At 38.2% G+C, this 18,778-nt stretch overlaps 2 protein-coding genes across 3 annotated transcripts in view; one reads left to right on the top strand and one right to left on the bottom strand.

The window, feature by feature from the left end:
• Positions 1-18,778, bottom strand: part of PYURF (PIGY upstream open reading frame) — an 88,075-nt gene that overhangs the window by 50,531 nt on the left and 18,766 nt on the right. The window lies entirely within an intron of this gene.
• HERC5 (HECT and RLD domain containing E3 ubiquitin protein ligase 5) overlaps positions 1-18,778 on the top strand; it is a 44,988-nt gene that overhangs the window by 14,198 nt on the left and 12,012 nt on the right. For both annotated transcript variants that reach the window (XM_070372160.1, XM_070372159.1), the window contains 8 exons: positions 1,322-1,415; positions 4,376-4,565; positions 5,809-5,963; positions 9,977-10,090; positions 11,004-11,114; positions 13,398-13,568; positions 15,329-15,472; positions 16,858-17,024. In XM_070372160.1, coding sequence (XP_070228261.1) covers positions 1,322-1,415; positions 4,376-4,565; positions 5,809-5,963; positions 9,977-10,090; positions 11,004-11,114; positions 13,398-13,568; positions 15,329-15,472; positions 16,858-17,024 — 1,146 coding nt within the window. The remainder of the gene's footprint in view (positions 1-1,321; positions 1,416-4,375; positions 4,566-5,808; positions 5,964-9,976; positions 10,091-11,003; positions 11,115-13,397; positions 13,569-15,328; positions 15,473-16,857; positions 17,025-18,778) is intronic.

Genomic DNA, 18,778 nt, shown 5'->3' with positions numbered 1-18,778 from the left:
AGTATTCTGGCCTTGCAAATTCCATGGACTGTATAGTCCATGGGGTCGCAAAGAGTCGGACACGACTGAGCGACTTTCCTTCCTTCCTTCCTTAAGAGAATAGATCTTAAAAGTTCTCATCACAAGGAAAAAATTTGTAACTGTGTAGTGATTGTTTCACAGTATATGCTCTACATGTATCAATGCACTATGTTGTACACACCTGAAACTAGTATAATGTTACGTGTCAGTTATGTCTCATTTAAAAAATTGTGAAAGAAATTATAAAGAAAAATTATAAAATTATATTTTATTAAAATTTTATTTAAAATGTTTATAAAAATTTTTCATTAAAATTATTAAAAAATGATAAAATGGTTTGAGGGTAAAATAATATCTCATTTAAAAAATTACCTTTTCCCCTACAAAAGCACATACATGTTTGCTGTAGAAAATGTAAAAAAAAAATGACATGAAAGAACAACAAAAATGAAAATCAGCCAAAATTCAGCACTTACACATAATAGCTAGAGTTTGTATAAATATCTTTTTCTATGCAAATGTGTTCTTTTACAAAAAATGGAATTGTTTTATATATTTCTTTATACTTAACGTTTTGTCCACTTTCTGTTTTATTCAATTTTTATAATAGTATGTCTCCATAACATCATTTTAATGGTTGCAAGGTATTCCATGGGAAGGACATATCTTAATTGATTTGTTTCTTTATTTCTGGATACTTAGGTTTCTTTGAATTTTTAAGTATATGAAAGAATGACTTTGTACTTCTTTTCCTAAATATTGGTATAATATTTATTTAAAAGAATTTGTCTCTTTTCAGACACTAAATATATTATTTCACAAAGAATGTGTCTATTTTAGTAATATATTCAATCCAGTATAATTCTTGGGTTAAGATAGTCATTTCATTAGTAATTTTCTATTGGATTACTACAAATTTACTGCTTGGAGACCCCTTTTTTGGTTCCTGCTTCTGGTTCATGAAACTGGGAAACAAGAAAAACTTACCTTTTATCTTTGGCTGTTTTTTTTTTTTTTTTTTAATTTACTGGAAAATAAATATTTATTGATTACTCATTTAAGGTAAGACAGTATCTGATATAAAGTCTGATAGCATATATATTGTTAATGCAGACTTGATATTTTTTTGGCATTTTAGAAACAATCATATGTTATTGTAAAGGTGAGAAAAAATAATTTTATTAAAATGAAGCAAGCTTTAGAATAAACTTTTCATCTGGATAAATAATAAAATACTTAATCTTGAAGCCTCTTTTTTCATTTACTTACTTATCTATCTTTCATTTATCTTCCTTCACAGAATAGATGGAGAAATGATATCTATTCATTTGGACTTGAATACAGCAAGGAACACCTTTAAGGAATTAACCCAAAAGGACTGGATTACTAACACGGTGGTATTCTTCAGATTGTTACTTGGAAAAAGAAAATACACTGAAACATTTTTATAAGAACTCAAAATTTCAGAAGAAGTATTTTGTTTTCATATATTCTCTGAAGCCCTGTGGCTTATATAAATTAAGTTAAACTCCAATAGTATTCAGGAGTTTCCCCACATAGGGTGAAATAGTAGGAACATAGGTTACAGATAGTCAAAACAGTTCATCTGTATGCACACATGTTTACACGTATATGCACAGACTCCCCTAGAGGGAATGTTTTCAACTCTGACTTTAGGAAGATTATTAAAATATTTGCTGAGACGGTTACACGAGAATAAGAGCAGCATATTATTTGCAATTATTTTACACTTAAGTATAGAAATGAGAACACCTTTTCTAATGTGACTGTCCCCCTCAGAAAGGGCTTCTTTCTTGGGTTCTTCTTCTGTGTTTCGTTGCATTGCTGTTCCTTTTCTGTAGATTCTAGAATGTTCTTATTCTTTCTGGGATTGTTGCTTCTTTGTTGCAGCACTGTTATTACTATCCTTAGGCTTCGCACTTGGAGATGCTTCAAATATACTTCCTTTTTTAATATAGCCTTTCCTAATATATAGCTTTTATTAATTTATTTCCCTGTTCTACTGTACTGATTGATCTAGGGGTAGTATTATCTGTGTGCTTCGCTCAATCTGTTTCTTCCTAAGTCTCTGGTTCTTTTCTCTCCCCCACTTCCACTTCTCCTCTCTTTGCTTTTCTGTCCCTCCCCGATTTGGCCTTTCCTTCTGCTTCTGTGGCTCTCGTTCTCTTTCCCTCCATATCCACTCATTCCCTCCCTGCTGTCAGCTCTCTCACCTGCTCTCTGGCTCTGTCACAATCCACATTCTGTATCTTAGCTGCAAGTTCTCTCTTACATACATTCTTTTCTCTCAAGGGAAGATGGAAAATTTAATTATATTAACTTTGGCAGAACCACAGCCCAATTAGGAGTCTGAAGTAAAATGGATCCCTAATTAAGCACCTTTATCCAGGACTCTGCAGCACTTGGAAAGATCACCAAAAATAGAAAACCATTTCTGCATTCATGAAGAAGTTGGACTAGTTCACCACTAAGGTTAATATACCTTGGTTGCGACAGAACAGTATCACATACAGTGCAAGCAACATAATCGTGGAGCAGTTTCCCATTGTTTCAGACGAGATAGTTGGATCAAAAGACCTATAATGTTTCTATTTTGAGGTTTCTGTGATATGAACTCACAGACTTGGCCTTCCTTCATTTATTCAGCCAACAGTTGAATACTGCCATGAGTAGGGCATTGTGGTGGGATTCCTGATGCAGATGAGAGAGACATGCTCCCCATTCTTAGAGGCTCTTAGTTCATGAAGGGAGACAGATACCTTTGTGCAGATGTCAGTGTGAAGACTGGATGTCTTCACTGGGTTCCCTGGTGGCTCAGAGGGTAAAGCATCTGCCTGTGATGCGGAAGACCCAGGTTTGATCCCTGGATCGGGAAGATCCCCTGGATAAGGAAATGGCAACCCCCTCTAGTATTCTTGCCTGGAGAATCCCATGGACAGAGGAGCCTGGTGGGCTGCAGTCCACGGGGTCACAAAGAGTTGGACACGACTGAGCAACTACACTTAGTCTTCCCAAATGCCTAGCTTAGAACATAGTGAGTGTATAATAAACATTTTTGGGTGAATGAATTCATTCATTACTCCGGGCTGTAAATGGTTGGTTCTATTTAGAGTGCTCAAAACAAGGTGCCCAAGGTGGAGGGAGACTGTACCAGGTTCCTACAGAGGAAAGACCAGGCAATCCAGGAGGGTGTGCACCAGGGCCTAAGATGTGAAACTCTGTAACTGGCTCCAGAGTTTTGCAGGGGTTCTAAAGAGCTGGGAGGCTTGGGGGTGTGGATGATGAAGAGCACAGAGGAAGAGGGAGGCATGGAAATGGGTTACAGTGTAGTAATCAGGTGTGCATGACTGAAGATTGAACCTAGTAGAGGGAACCCAATATAATGTTTACAGTAGATGGTTATAAGAATTTGTATATTTAGAGAGAACATTTGCTAGTATCTCCTAATTCAGTGATTGAGCTTTGGATTCAGAAAGAACCAGGAGAGATTCTTACTTAGCTCTGTGACCCTGAGCAAGTTAATTTCTCTGACATGCAGAGTTCTTATTTATAAATCAGGCATAATAATATCTATTATACAGAGAAATGACAAGAATAGATGACCTTATACATGTGAATATCTGGCAAATAATAAGAACCCTGGAAACACTATCTTACCTTCTTAGTGGGCTTTTAGACAAATTATTACTGTTACCTCAGCCCACATAACACATAAAAATTCACAATTCCATTTGAATTTTTCTTCAACTTTTTTCTTCACATTTCTTCAGATTTTTCTTCAACTTGCATTCTGAATTGGGGAAATTGAAAGAATATTGGGAGAGAGAGAAACTAGAGTTTGGTGGAGAGAGTTTGATGAGACAGGTGATTCTGTAAGAAGATAACAGGAAACCATGTTGATTTCATTGTAGTTCCTTTTTTTTTTTGTTTTTTAATTTTTGTTTTACTTTGGGAGATTCTGGCATATTCTTCCTCTTTAATAAGTGAGGTGTGATAGTGGAGCTGGAGGGAAGACTATGGAACTTATTAGGGGGCTGCTTTTTAATTCTGAGTCCATTGTGCATTTAGTACAGTCTTGCACATGTGATTTCTTCTTGATCTCCTTCATAAACGCCAACAACTGGATGGGGAAAATACTTGTCAAATACGTACTCCTAGGTACTTGGGAGGGTAGATGAGATGAATTGTAAACATGGGGTTTAGAAAGACAAGTGATCATTCCAGTTTCATGGTGGAATGAAACTCCAGGTTCCACACGTTATTTTATTACAGTAACTGCACCCAGTTCCTGCTGTGTTTGACTTGTCTTTTCCCGGATCCTTTTTGACCACAGATAACCTCATGTCTCAAGGATAATCTGCTCAAAAATCTTCCATTTAATTCTCCACACCAAGAAGCTTTAGAAGTTTTCTTCCTTCTCCCAGAATGTCCTGTGATGCATGATAGTAACAACTGGGAGAGCCTGGTGGTTCCATTTGCAGAAGCTGTTTGTAAAATGAATGACCAGATGTCAGGGGTTCTGGGTAAGATTGATGGTTTACACTTGAAAATACATGACAATCTTCTCAATGGAAACATATTGTAAACATATTCTTGTTTTTTAGTTTATATTCTTAGCATATAAACATGCTGTAATCATTACTGCGGTCATCCAAAATGGATTGTTCCTAGTCACTTTTTAGTGATCTTGTGATGATACATGTGTGACTTGGTCATGAGGTCCATTGCTCCCTACTTTTCATTAAGAAAAACTTCATTCCCAGACAATGAAAGACTAGTACAGTAAATCCCAGATACTCTCTGACACTCAGTAGCAGTTTTGTTGTGTAAGCATCTCCCTCTTGATGTACAGATTAAGTTTCATTTTTGTTGAACTATATGAAAGTAAATTGGAGACATTTACCCATAATATTTGCATGCATATCTCGTAAGGATATGGAACCCTGTATTACAATGACTTTGTTATCACACCTAATAAGATTAGACATGATTCCACTGTATTATATAATATCTAGGCCATGTTTAGATTTTTGCAGTTGTCTCAAAAAGTATTTTGCAGAATTTTTTTTTTTTAAGAAGAGCCTGGGTCAGTTTTTCTGTACAGTGTTTCACATCTAGTTTTGTCTGATTGTTTATTCTTTTCCCTGTGTTTCTAGTACACTGGAAGTTAGGTCTAGGCCTTGATTAAACTTTGTTTCGGTCTTCGACACAATTAGCATATCAGCTCAGGGAAGCCCTTTCTTATGTTTTCTTAAGTCACATTGTAAGTGAACAAGCAGTTGTTTAAAGCAGTTTTCTTTTTCACAATGCTGAAAGGTGGTTTTTAAGAGTTAAAAACTCATGCTCAGAGTGAAAAAAGAGTCATCATCACAAATAGTTTTTTATCTGGTTTTTCATACGGTATGCTATTTCACTGGGGCAAAAAATGTGACTAATTAATTTTGTCTAGCTTTTTTCCCCCTTCACAAATTAATTAGATCAGGTTTGTGGTTCTGTTACTGTTAAGGCATCCTTTTTTTTTAGGACACGAAACTTTCATTTCAACTCATATCTTTGAGGACATCTAAACTTTCAATTGCAATTATATTTACTGAAAAGTATATTACAAATGTGTTTTTATATTGATACCTATGATATATATGAAAATACTCTGTTTTAGAAAATATTGACTACTTTTAGAAAATAATTTTTTGACTGCTTTAGAAAATATTGAAAGAATCCAAGAAACATTACATGCTAACAGTTATCTACCTTTGTATCCCTCAGAGGAATATTGGGCATCTCTGAAAGAATCTATTTTCATCAATCTGGTCCAGATGTTTAAAAGAGCTGTCATTGCTCAACTGCATTATTGGACTGAAAGTTCTGAGAATAACAGTCACATTAAAGCTCTCCTAGAAGTGTTGAAAAAGCTCTATAGGGTAAGTGCTGATTTAGAAACCCATACATCTTTATTTTGCAATAAGAATTTCCTTGATTTCACCTGGCTTGAATCTTAAGCAGACTCTTACAAAGCATGAACTTGATATTGCTTTTTTAAAATGTTTTTTTTGTGAAGTCATGCATATAGAGTGTGTATAGTATTTATGTACAGTTTAAAGACAAGTGGTAAAACAGACATCAGTGTAACTATCACCCATGTTAAAAAAGAAAACTTCAGGAATACCTGTGTGTCTCTCACAGACTGTACTTTCTCATCTCCTGAAGGCCACCAGGATCCTGGATTTTCAGTTACTTGTTCCCTTAACACTTCTTTATTGTTTTATAGCTATATGTAATTTTAGACACTGCTGTTTAATTTTGCTGTTTTCAAAATTTAATATGAAAAACACCAATACAGTATACTAACGCATATATATGGAATTTAGAAAGATGGTAACAATAACCTGTACGAGACAGCAAAAGAGACACTGATGCATAGATCAGTCTTATGGACTCTGTGGGAGAGGGAGGGGTGGGAAGATTTGGGAGAATGGCATTGAAACATGTATAATATCATGTATGAAACGAGTCGCCAGTCCAGGTTCGATGCAGGATACTGGATGCTTGGGGCTGGTGCAGTGGGACGACCCAGAGGGAGGGTATGGGGAGGGAGGAGGGAGGAGGGTTCAGGACAGGGAACTCAGGTATACCTGTGGCGGATTCATTTCAATATTTGGCAAAACTAATACAATATTGTAAAGTTTAAAAAATAAAATAAAATTTAATAAATAAATAAATAAATAATAACCTCAAAAAAATTTAATATGAATAGACTACGCTGCTTACATAGTGTTTCATTTTATAGATTCATCCAGATTAATACATCTGTCTGTATTTCAACTCATTTTCACTTCTGAGTTTATAGTATGTCTCTACCATAAGTACCCATTCCGGTATTTTTTTTTAATCCAGACAAAAATTATATGTACTTGATTTTTATTGCTAAATTATGAACTACCATGAATATTTATCTTTTGTGAAACCAGTCAGCTTCAAAACAACAGCAGCAGCTTCAAAACAGCAGCAGCTTCAAAAAAACAGCAGCAGGTTCAAACCATAAAGCTAAAAGTACACAAAGAATACAGCCATTTTAAATTTTAATTACTAGGAAAACTTTAAAATACTTTTCAACTTTTAGTGTAACAAATAGAAAAAAGAGTGTTCTTCGCATTTGTCAAGCAAAACATACAAACAGAAAAAACATTGTAGCTGCTGCTGCTGCTAAGTCGCTCAGTCGTGTCCAACTCTTAGCGACCCCATGGACTGCAGCCCACTAGGCTCCTCCGTCCATGGGATTTTCCAGGCAAGAGTACTGGAGTGGGGTGCCATTGCCTTCTCCGAAAACATTGTAGAGAGTATAGTAAATAATTATAAAACAAAATTCCATGTCAAAAAATTCCAAAATACTGTCAGACTAATGTAACTAAGACATGTTGGATTTTATATTCTAAAGATAGAATATATTTTTTGTTGCTTTGGTTTTTTTAATTTTAAATTTATTTATTTTTTAATTGAAGGATAATTGCTTTACAAAATTATGTTGGTTTGTGCCAGACATCAACTTGAATCAGCCATAGGTATACATATTCCCCTCCCATTCCAGTATTGATTGATATGTAGTATGTACTGTTTGCAATTCTATTTGCTGGGGGCGGGGGGCGGGAAGAGGGTTTCTCTGTGAGTAAATACACTACTGTCTACATTTTTGTACATACCTCTTAGAGTTCATCACTAAGAGATATGTATAGTAAAAAGGTACGTATTGTGTATCAAATGTTAGTTTTTAGTTGCTATCCCTAATTCTGGAATTGATAGAATTGAATTATGTTGTTCTTTATTGGTAGTAACAGTCTTCCAAAGTGGTTGGACCAGTTTAAATCATCTCCAGGAGATGATGAGAATTCTGTTGCCCCATGTCTGACTTTAAAATTTGGAAAATATATTTAGTACCACATTGAAATGATGGCGAATTATGATTTTAATTGTTTGTCCCTGGTTCTAATGCATTAGAGCATATTTTCATGTTTATAATTGTAGTACTTGTTTCCTTTACTGTAAAATGCTTGTCCTTTTGCTCAATTTAAATACATTCAACTTTTTCTTACTGATTATAGGAGCACTTTTTATTTTGGACACTAGTCCTTTGTTATACGTGTTGCAAATATCAAGTCCCAGTTTGCAGCTTGTGTTGGTGGTTTTTGATGAACCCACATTCTTAATTTTAATGTAGATGATGCTGTCAATCCATTCCTTTATAATCTTTACTCCACCTGTTTTGTTTTAAACTTTTCTTTCACTTCAGAGTTTTAAACTATTCACCTTAATCAGGGATCAGCAGGGCTTCTTTTTGGAAGGGACCAGATGGTAATTATTTTAGGCATTTGTGAGATTTATAAAGTAAGCAGAGGGCCTAATTTAGCCCTGAGAGCTGCTCCAGATAGTCTTCTAACAGAGATGATACCTGGGACCAGCGGGAGAATACAAACAGAGGCTCCTGTACCATATGTCTAATGTATAAAGGTTAGAAAGCTAGCTAACAACCTGTTGAATGAAATAAAGTATAGTCTGTCCTCCCATCTTGACAAATAAATCTTCCTGATGACAGGGGAGGGCTTCCCTGGCGACTCAGATGGTAAAGAATCTGCGGGCAATGTGGGAGACCTGGTTTCGATCCCTGGGTTGGAAAGATCCCCTGGAGGAGGGCGTGCAACCCACTCCAGTATTCTTTTCCTGAGAATCCCCATGGACAGAGTAGCCTGGTGGGCCGCAGTCCATGGGGTTGCAAAGAGTCAGATGCGACTGAAGGGACTAAGCACAGTGTCAGAGGAGGCCAGATTTGAACTTAGAAAAATCAGCTCCTTGCAGAGTTCTGCAGTGAAAGCAGAGGTGCCGATGGACCCTCCCCCTGGCCCATCCCAGGGCCTCTGCCCTGCCTTTCCTACCTTGGCTTTATCCCACACCAGGGGTGTCCCATGGCCATGTGTGCACCTCTCACCTCCTGTCTCTGTTCTGTCCCCACCTTCTGCAGCAGCCCTGGTGCGCTGGACCTTTGGGGTGTGCTCACCTGTGACTGCCACTCCTGAGAGAGCAAGTGGAGGGAGAGGCCTGTGCAGGTCCTGGGGCTCTTGGAGCCATTTGAGCAGGGACTTGAAGATCTTGGGTTCTCGAGCTCAGTGTAGATGGGAATATGTGGGCTGCATAGACACAGCCCTTGACCCAGCATACCCTTTGTGGGAAGGGGATTGGCTGGAGAAGGGCCAGAGCAAAGACCTTAAATCAGAGACCCAGGGCAGAGGTCAGTCTTGTCCAGGTCTAAAGGGAGTATTGAGGTTAGCTTTGCCTTTCACAGTTAGCTGTTTAAACCAATTGAAAATTTATTTTCATTATTTTCCATATGCAAACAATTACCTAGCACCACTTAACTGAAATCCCATCCTTTCTACACTGATAGGTGATGTGAACTGTGATAAAACAAGTTTCTGTGTCTGAGATTCATTTCCAAGCTCTCTTCTGCACTGTTAGTCATTTTATGTGGCTCTGTATTATTTACATTTTTCTAAGAGAAATACTCCTACCTTGTTCTTAAAGTGAATCTTGGCTATTTTTGGCATTTGGCTCTTCCATATAAATTTCATTCATTTACTTATTTTTAAATATTTATTTATTTGGTGGCATCAGATCTTAGTTGCAGCATGTGGTATCTAATTCCCAGACCAGGGATTAAAAGTAAGTAGAAGTTTGTCATCATACCATCACTTCCTACGATTAAGTCATAGGTATTCTTTATGCTCCTGAAAGTTTGGGGCTTTGGCGATGGGGTAATTGGATAGAACTAAATTCTGGTCATTAAAGTATCTTTAACTTGCTATTTATTCTGATAATCTAATTTATAGCTATTAAGCAAAATTGTGTTTATATATAAAACTTTCTCACATGTCATATTTTATTTAAGGTAAACCAGACTAAATGTCAAGTGCCTGAAAATATCTTTGAAATAAATGAACTCACACAGTGGCTTGATTTTTATGTAGATGCATATAAAAGGTCCTCCTGGAAAGTGGACTCAGTAAGTATGGCATATTTAAAGAGGGTATTGATCATTGGTAAGTTAATATAGGCACTTGTGCTACAACTTTGTACGAATTTCCAAAAATTCTTACACTGCAAAATTGCCCAATAGAAATAGCAGGGCTTATGGGAAAAACAAGGCAGGCCCCTCAAAACCTATGCAGTTTTATAGCCAGAACTATGGCAGAAAAGTGCCTGCTAGCTGGGGAGATAGCTCAGATCACATGGAGAGTGCCATGAGAAGATAAAAAATGCACAAAAACCTAAGGATAGAACTCTATCCACAGGCTAATTAGGGGACCAGTGGTACTGAGATAACCGATGGGAGTGGAGCTTTTCTCTTAAGGTGGGCATAGGAGGCAGGTGACTCACCAGGGGCCAACAGTATAAGGTTGTAACTTTGGTGAGGGTTCCCTGGGTGTTAGTAGGCCTTTTTTACTAAAATAAAGCTAAAGAGCTCTGGCTGCCAGTTCAGCAGCTAATCTATTTTTTCTCCTTTTCTCTGAAGATTCTCATTCTACTAGCACATCGTCCTTTGCCTGGCAAAAATCAGGTCTGAGCTAACCAGTTTTCTATATTTTATCACTCCCCTATTTACTAAATACATGTGAACTAATTCACATTTCATAAGTCAAGGTAGGAGCAGAACAGACTTTTGGGAAAGTGTCTGGAGTTCATAATTAATGGTGAAATTAAATGAGCACCGAAAATACTAGGTTTATGTACCTTTCATTGATACATAAAACATTTTCTTAGAATTTTATATATCCTAGCACCACTGGCCAACATTTTGGATTCCTTTGACTGTAAGTACTGAGACCTGAAACCATCAGGGGTTTAAGGCTAAGAAGTAAGGTGTAAGATTTCTCTATCCTTTCATTTATCAAAATTTTTGTCATTTCCATTTTTAGGACATTTCAGTAGACGTCGAGTATCCTGTCATATTCAGTCATTTTCCATTTATCTTTAATATTCTGTCGAAAATAAAACTACTGTATGCAGACTCACTTTTAAAAATACAGGTATGCATGCTTATTTCTTTGTCTTTGTTATCAAATCAAAGGATGAGTATCTTTTTCAGTGCACAATAGCTGGGTGATTAGGGAACCACTCAGTAGTGAAACCAGTGGTGGTCATAGCATTCATGGAGCTTATACTGTAATAAAGAAGGCAAGAGAGACTGTCATAATTTAGGTTGGGTTGGCCTTGAGGCATATTAGGGCCTCAGTAGTAAAGGATAGAGCTTGGGCCTAGTTATAGGGCTTTTATCTTGAGAATAGCACCAGTAGCCTTCTGAATGGTGCTCAGAGAGGCATAGCAGATGTGCACTTGATTGGGATTAGCAATATATGTAGGAAGGTCCAATCTAATGGGAAGACATAGTAGTGGGAATAGAAGTGATGGAGGAGTCTTGAAATTCAGACTCAAATAAATGACCGTGTGTGCTGTCACTTCAGTCATGTCTGACTCTTTGCGACCCTATGGATTGTAATCTGTCAGGCTCCTCTGTCCATGGGATTCTCCAGGCAAGAATACTGGAGTGGGTCGCCATTTCCTACTCCAGGGGATCTTCCCAACCCAGGGATTGAACCTGCATCTCCGATGTCTCCTGCATTGGCAGGCGGGTTCTTTACCACTGAGCCACAGTTGGACACAATAAATAAACGGCTAGTACTCTGTGATTGTGCCATAATATGGGTTTATAAAAAGTGTTTCCTTTTCACGTATACTTAACTGTCATCAACTGACTTGGCTCTGTTTGTCAGCATATCCAGCAAAGTGGTTTTGAACTTAAAATTGAACAGTTGAGAAAGCCTCAGAAAACGTACTTCATTGCATTTTTATAAGGGCTAAATTTGTTAATACAGGTAAAGCATTTAGAACAGTGCCTTGCACAAAGTGCCCAAAACTGCAGCTTTTACCCTTGTATATGCATCTGTATATGTATATGTGCCTGCATATGTATTTGCATGAATAATATATGTGTCATAAAGCTAGATAACTTTTACGTAATACAGTTACCATAATAAAACAAAATAGGAAACTGATGTAAGAGTTCCAAGTAAGATCATTGATGAAATATTTTAAAAAGGATATTGGAAGGAAAAAAGATATAAGAACTTTATTTTGCTTCAACTCTAACTCTTCTCTCTTGATTTTAAACAAGTTTAACTGGCATTTGCTTCCTCTCTCTTTTGCAAAGAGACATAGACATTATACCAAATTGTCATTTGGTTCCAAATGGACAGTCTGTATGTCAGTCTGTGAATCTGTCTGTCTCTCTCATGTTAACTTCCTAGATTATCTGTCCCCTAAAATCAGTCTGAATTTTCCCCCGAGAAAAGGATATCTTTAGAGAGGTCTCTCATCCTCCAGCTGGCTTCTCTTCTAAACGTCTGAACTTTTCATCCCGATGAGAGTATTAGGTTTCAGCCTACTGCTTCAGGCTCCTTAGTCAGGCTAAAGACTGATGGTCTTTAGCTTGGTCACTGAAGTGTTCATATTTGTGTTTACAGCAGGGGTCCCCAACCCCCGGGCTGTGGACCGATACTGGCCCGTGGTCTGTTAGGAACCCGGCTGCACAGCGCAGCAGGTGAGCAGCCGGCAAGCAAGGGAAGCTTTATCTAGCATTTCCTGTCACTCACATTACTGCCTGAGCCATCACCCCCACCCCCGGTCTGTGGAAAAAACATCTTCCGTGAAACTGGTTCATGGTGCCAGAAAGGTTAAGGACCACTGGTTTACATGGTACAGTGGTCCAGAGGAGCCTACAGTTGGTCACGTTCCTGCTCACCCAAGTTGACCCCACAAGCTTTTCATTCCCTACGGCTCATGTACCTTTTGTTCTCAGTGGGTAAATGCTGAATATATAGCCTGTCTTCAGTGGTGTATAGGCTTCCCTGATAGCTCAGTTGGTAAAGAATCCACCTGCAATGCAGGAGACCTCGTTCAATTCCTGGGTCAGGAAGATCCCCTGGAAAAGGGATAGGCTACCAACTCCAGTATTCTTGGGCTTCCCTTGTGGCTCAGCTGGTAAAGAATCTACCTGCGATGTGGGAGACCTGGGTTCAATCCCTGAGTTGGGAAGATCCCCTGGAGAAGGGAAAGGCTACCCACTCCAGTATTCTGGCCTGGAGAATTCCATGGACTGTATAGTCATGTGGTGTATATAGTCAGTGGAGTATATAGAGCTCTTATCCTAAGTGTGACATGTGCTTATAATAAACTGAGTTGGTTTATTCCACTTTGAAAATTTCTACTTAGAGTCAATGGTGAAATGAAATGAAACATTTTTCTTTTCCCAGGAGAAGAAATTTCGAGCTTGTATGAGGTTGGCTGGCATTGTGGACCAAGAACGGTCTGCATTATCTTCACTGCCCACCTTTAATCTGATAGTCAGAAGGAGTCACTTGATTGAGGATGTTTTTAGTCAGCTAAATCAATTTGAAAATGAAGATCTGAGGAGGGAGTTAATGGTAAAGTATAATTCTTAATATTTTTGCTGCTGAGAAAAGGAAAACGTAAAAGAACGTAACAATGGGCCTTACAGAGAGGGAATTACATCCCTTTTACGCTGGAGTTGTCTGTATTGCGGGTCCCCTAATTTTCCTCAGTTACTTGTGAATTCCAGGTGAGAAGCTGCCATTGTTCTCTGGCTAAGGGGCAGCAGGGGAAATGGTTGCCCTCTCCAGTACTAGCCCTAAGATATTCAGTTCCCTTTTGAGGCCTGTCTAAGCCTGGCTGGTCATCACCTTTTAAAGGTTCCAGTGAGATGGGGTTGACACAGAGGAGAACTGAGAGTTTGTTTCTGCTCTCCTTCAAGAACCCAGATTACTTTGTTGAAGAGAGAACAGTCTCTTCATTGATTACACAGTTTTCTGAGGGTATAATTATAGGTATCACCATGTCCTGAACATTCATTAATGATCCTTGGTCTAGTTACTGTGTAACTTGTCTTACTAATAGATACTTGACATAGAATAATAATCACTAGAAGATCTAATGAATGTTTTCCTTATGCCAGGAACTATTATAAAAGCTTTACACCTACTTGTGTAACCCTTTCAACCACACTGTGTAGAAGGTTTTTTCTTCCTGTTACAGATGGGAAAACTGAGGTACAAACTATTAGATAACTTATCCCAGAGTGAAACAACTGATAAGTATCAGAGCCAGGATTTGAGCCCAACCTTCAGGTTATAGGGGCTTCCTTGGTGACTCAGACGGTAAAGAATCTGCCTGCGATGCAGGAGACCTGGGTTTGATCCCTGGGTCGGGAAGATCTCCTGGAGAAGGGAATGGCTACCCACTCCAGTATTCTTGCCTAGAGAATTCCATGGACGGAGGCTACAGTCTATGTGGTCTCAAAGAGTCAAACAAGACTAACACACAAACGCACATCAGGCTCTAGACTTTCCACTTAATCAAAAGAAGTAAAGATTTTCCTGATAATATTTATTAGAATGGTTTGATGGGAGATGTTAGTTTACCATTTGTCCTACTCAGATTAAAGAATGATTGACTTGACCAAAGCTCAAGATACTGTTTTAAAAGTGTGGAGTTTGCAGTTAGAGCTGGCATTTCTAAATATCTTTGCACATAGATAATGTTTAAAAACCTGGTAAATTCATTATATGATTCTAACCTGTGTCATCCAGCCAGTCCCCTGAGTTATTTTAATTTTTATTCATCCATTTTTAAAATTTAGGTAACAATTGATAAATAGCTATTATTTTCCAGACTCTGTGATGGATTTTACTTCTGTTATCCCATTTAACCTTTCTGACAATCTTGTGGGAAAATAGGCTTTGTGAGATTAAGGAGCTTGCTCATATAAAGGGGCAGGGTAAGAGAAAGAATAGAGGTGCCAGCATAGAGCTGCAGGAATCTTGGGTATTAAAGCAACATGAAAAAGAAGAGAGAAATAAAAACTTAAATATTGCTTCATAAGAGAAAGCAAGGGGAAAAAAAGAGTGTGAAGAAAGAGGAGGTGGTTCAGAAGTGTAAAATGAGTTTGGTGAAATCAAGATGAGACAGAAGAAACTCAAGTCCTTAGAACTGGGAATTCATGGATTCTTAGGCCTCTTGGAGAGAAGTACTTAAGTAGAGAAACATTTTTATAAGTTGCTGTACATAAATCTCTGAATACTGGGTCTACAAATAATAATTAAATGAGATTTAATACATAGCAGTACAGAGCTCTGGAAGTGATGCATTATTTCCTCTGTATTTTTAGGTTTCATTTAGTGGAGAAATTGGATATAATTTTGGAGGAGTCAGGGCAGAGTTTTTCTACTGTCTCTTTCAAGAAATGACCCGGCCAGAATACGGAATGTTCACATATCCTGAAGAGGCTTCCTACATGTGGTTTCCTGTCAGGGTAAGTCCTCTTTTCTTGGTGTAGGTATTTCTTGAGAGAAAAGGTGTAGGGATATACCATAGAAAATTAGGTTGTCTAGGACTGTTTTATTTTAGGAGAAGAATTATTGCTATAATTATGGAGATAAATTTTAATTCTAAAAGGTGATATTTTTTTCTTTAAACTGGGGTCCTCTTCCCCCAGATTCTCAAGTCCACACAGGAGAACTTCAGCAATATATATTTTTGATCATTTATAGAATGTATAGGTAAAAATGAGCCCTTCCTTTCTTAGGCATTCATTCTTTGTTTTAGTTCTTTTTCTTCGATGAATTTAAAGACAAAGGCTATGAATATTGGAGTGGGTTGCCATCAGGGGATATTCCTGACCCAGGGATCCAACTCACGTCTCCCACATTGCAGGCAGACTCTTTACCATCTGAGCCACCAGGGAATCCCATTAGCACCTCTATGAGTAGGAAATGACAGCCCACTCCAATATTCTTGCCTTCCATGGACAGAGGAGCTTGGCAGACTACAGTCCAGGGGTTTGCTAAGAGTCAGACACGACTGATTGACTGACTGAGCACACACACATGCAATTAAGATCTGGGCTTCCGAGGTGGCTCAGTGGTAAAGAATCCACCTGCCAAGCAGAAGACTCAGGTTCAGTCCCTGGGTTGGGAAGATCCCCTGAAGAAGGAAATGGCAAACCACTCCAATATTCTTGCCTAGGAAATCCCATGGACAGAAGAGCCTGGCAGGGATCAGATAAGAGTTGGACATAACTTTGAGATTAAATCACCACCACCACCACCATCAATTAAGATCCTACTACCTTAGCAAATTTGATGATTATAATGCAGTATTGTTGCACGTACCTAGTGGCTCAGATGATAAAGAATCTGCCTGCAATGTGGGACACCCAAGTTCAATCCCTGGGTAGGGAAGATCCCCTGGAGAGGGAAATGGCAACCCACTCCAGTATTCTTGCCTGGGAAATCCCATGAACAGAGGAGCCTGGCGGGCTATATAGTCCATGGGGTCACAAAGAAATGGACATGACTTAGTGATTAAACAGCACAGTATTGTTATCCATACTCACTATACTTTGCATTTGACCTCTGGGATTTATTTGCTACTCCTTGCAGTTTCTCCCCTTAAACAACATCTCTCCTATCCCCTCACCCCCATCCTGTTAAATCTTTTAGTAACCAAAACTGTGGGAGAGATTTAAATTGACTTGGTGATTGAGTATAAAACCTAAATATTCTTATCTCAAGATTTTTGGTTTTAATTTGTGATTTGATTTTGATTTTAAAAGGGGAAAAAAGGTTCAATTAATGTAAATATTCCATTGTACTGGTAAAAATTTACAATACATTAAGTTTTTTTTTCTCCTTTCAGCCTAAATTTGAAAAGAAGAGTTATTTCTTCTTTGGGCTTCTATGTGGACTTTCTCTATTCAATTGTAATGTTGCTGACATCCCTTTTCCACTGGCTCTATTTAAGAAACTTTTGGACCAAACGCCATCACTAGAAGACTTGAAAGAACTCAGTCCTGTTTTGGGAGAGTAAGTTAACATAGTTCTTTTTTCAGATACATTTATGTATCTTAAATATATTTATACTATAGTATGATTGGACTGCAAGGAGATCCAACCAGTCCATCCTAAAGGAGATCAGTCCTGGGTGTTCATTGGAAGGACTGATGTTGAAGCTGAAACTCCAATACTTTGGCCACCTGATGTAAAGAGCTTACTCATTTGAAAAGACCTTGATGCTGGGAAAGATTGAAGGTGGGAGGAGAAGAGGACGAAAGAGGATGAGATGGTTGGATGGCATCACCAACTCAATGGACATGAGTTTGGGTAAACTCTGGGAGTTGGTGATGGACAGGGAGGTCTGGGGTGCTGCGGTTCATGGAGTCTCAAAGAGTCAGACACAACTGAGCGACTGAACTGAACTGAACTGATGATTGCCATTGTAGATATAATTAGCACCTCTATCTCATCTCATAATTATATTTAGATAAATATTTAAACATATACACATTTCAGTAGTATTTTTATGTTCAATAGTAGCATTCTGGGTACTTTAAATTGATTTTAACTTAGGCAAGAATTGTTAGGTAATAATTTAACTTTCTAAACAATTAAGAAAAGTTGAATTTTATATAGTTAGTCCTTGCTGTGCTGTGCTCAGATGCTCAGTCGCTCAGTCGTGTCCTACTCTTTGCAGCTCCATGACTGAAGTCTGCCAGGCTCCTCTGTCCATGGGTTTCTCCAGGCAAGAATACTGGAGTGAGGTGCCATTTTCTCCTCCAGGGGCTATTCTTGACCCAGGGATTGAACCCAAGTCTGTTACGTCTCCTGCATTGGCAGGTGGATACTTTACCACTAGCGCTACTTGGGAAGTGCCCATAGTTAGCCCTTACTGTTTATATTAACCTTTAGACATTGTACAGAAACAGTCATGACAGAGCACAAGTACACCTTGGTGCACAACCTGCAAGTGATGTTTATTTTAATAGTTGTTACATGTCATTACCTTTCAAAGGAAAACATTTCTAAGTTAAAAGGTGAGCCACTACCTCACAAAACATATTGGTAACATATAATAGAAAGAGTTAATATCCCTGCTGTGTAGTGTTCCTGTATATCCATTAGAAAAGCTGATAGAGTATATAGAAAATAATCTACAAAGGAAGCAATAGAAATGGCTCATAAATTGAGATGATTGGTTTCAGACTTCACTGGTGGTGTAATGTAATGGTTAAGACTCCACGCTTCCAGTGCAGAGGGGTGCTGGCTTGGTCCCTGGTCCAGGAACTAAGATCCCATGTGCTGTGTGGCATGTCCAAAAAACTGTTTTAAAAAGATAATCAGTCTCCCTAGTGACCATAGAATACATATTAAAATGAGAGGCTAATGTTATTTCACATTGGCAGAGTTTGGAAATACTGGTGCTATATAGTATCAGCAAGGATTTGGGAAAAGGTTCACTCTGATTTTGGGAATTGTTAGTGGAAGTGTAAAGTGGTAACTCCTTTTCAGAGAATACTGTGGCAGTACAGTAGCCCCCCTTTGTTTGCAGGAGATGCATTCCAGGCTCCCAAATGGATGCTTGCAACCATGGATAGTGTACACACATATACATGTAGATACACACACACACACACACACACACCATGTTTTTTCCTCTACATACGTGTTTTTTCATATACATACCTTTTACTTATGATAAAAAATTTGTAAATTTGGCACACTATGATAGTGGCAATAACAAATAATAAAATAGGACAACTGTAACGATATCCCTTCATGGA

This window comes from Bos mutus, chromosome 6 (assembly GCF_027580195.1).
Source record: "Bos mutus isolate GX-2022 chromosome 6, NWIPB_WYAK_1.1, whole genome shotgun sequence".
NCBI lineage: Eukaryota > Metazoa > Chordata > Mammalia > Artiodactyla > Bovidae > Bos > Bos mutus.
Note: the sequence above shows the minus strand (reverse complement) of the source record. Positions and strands in the feature narration are given on the sequence as shown.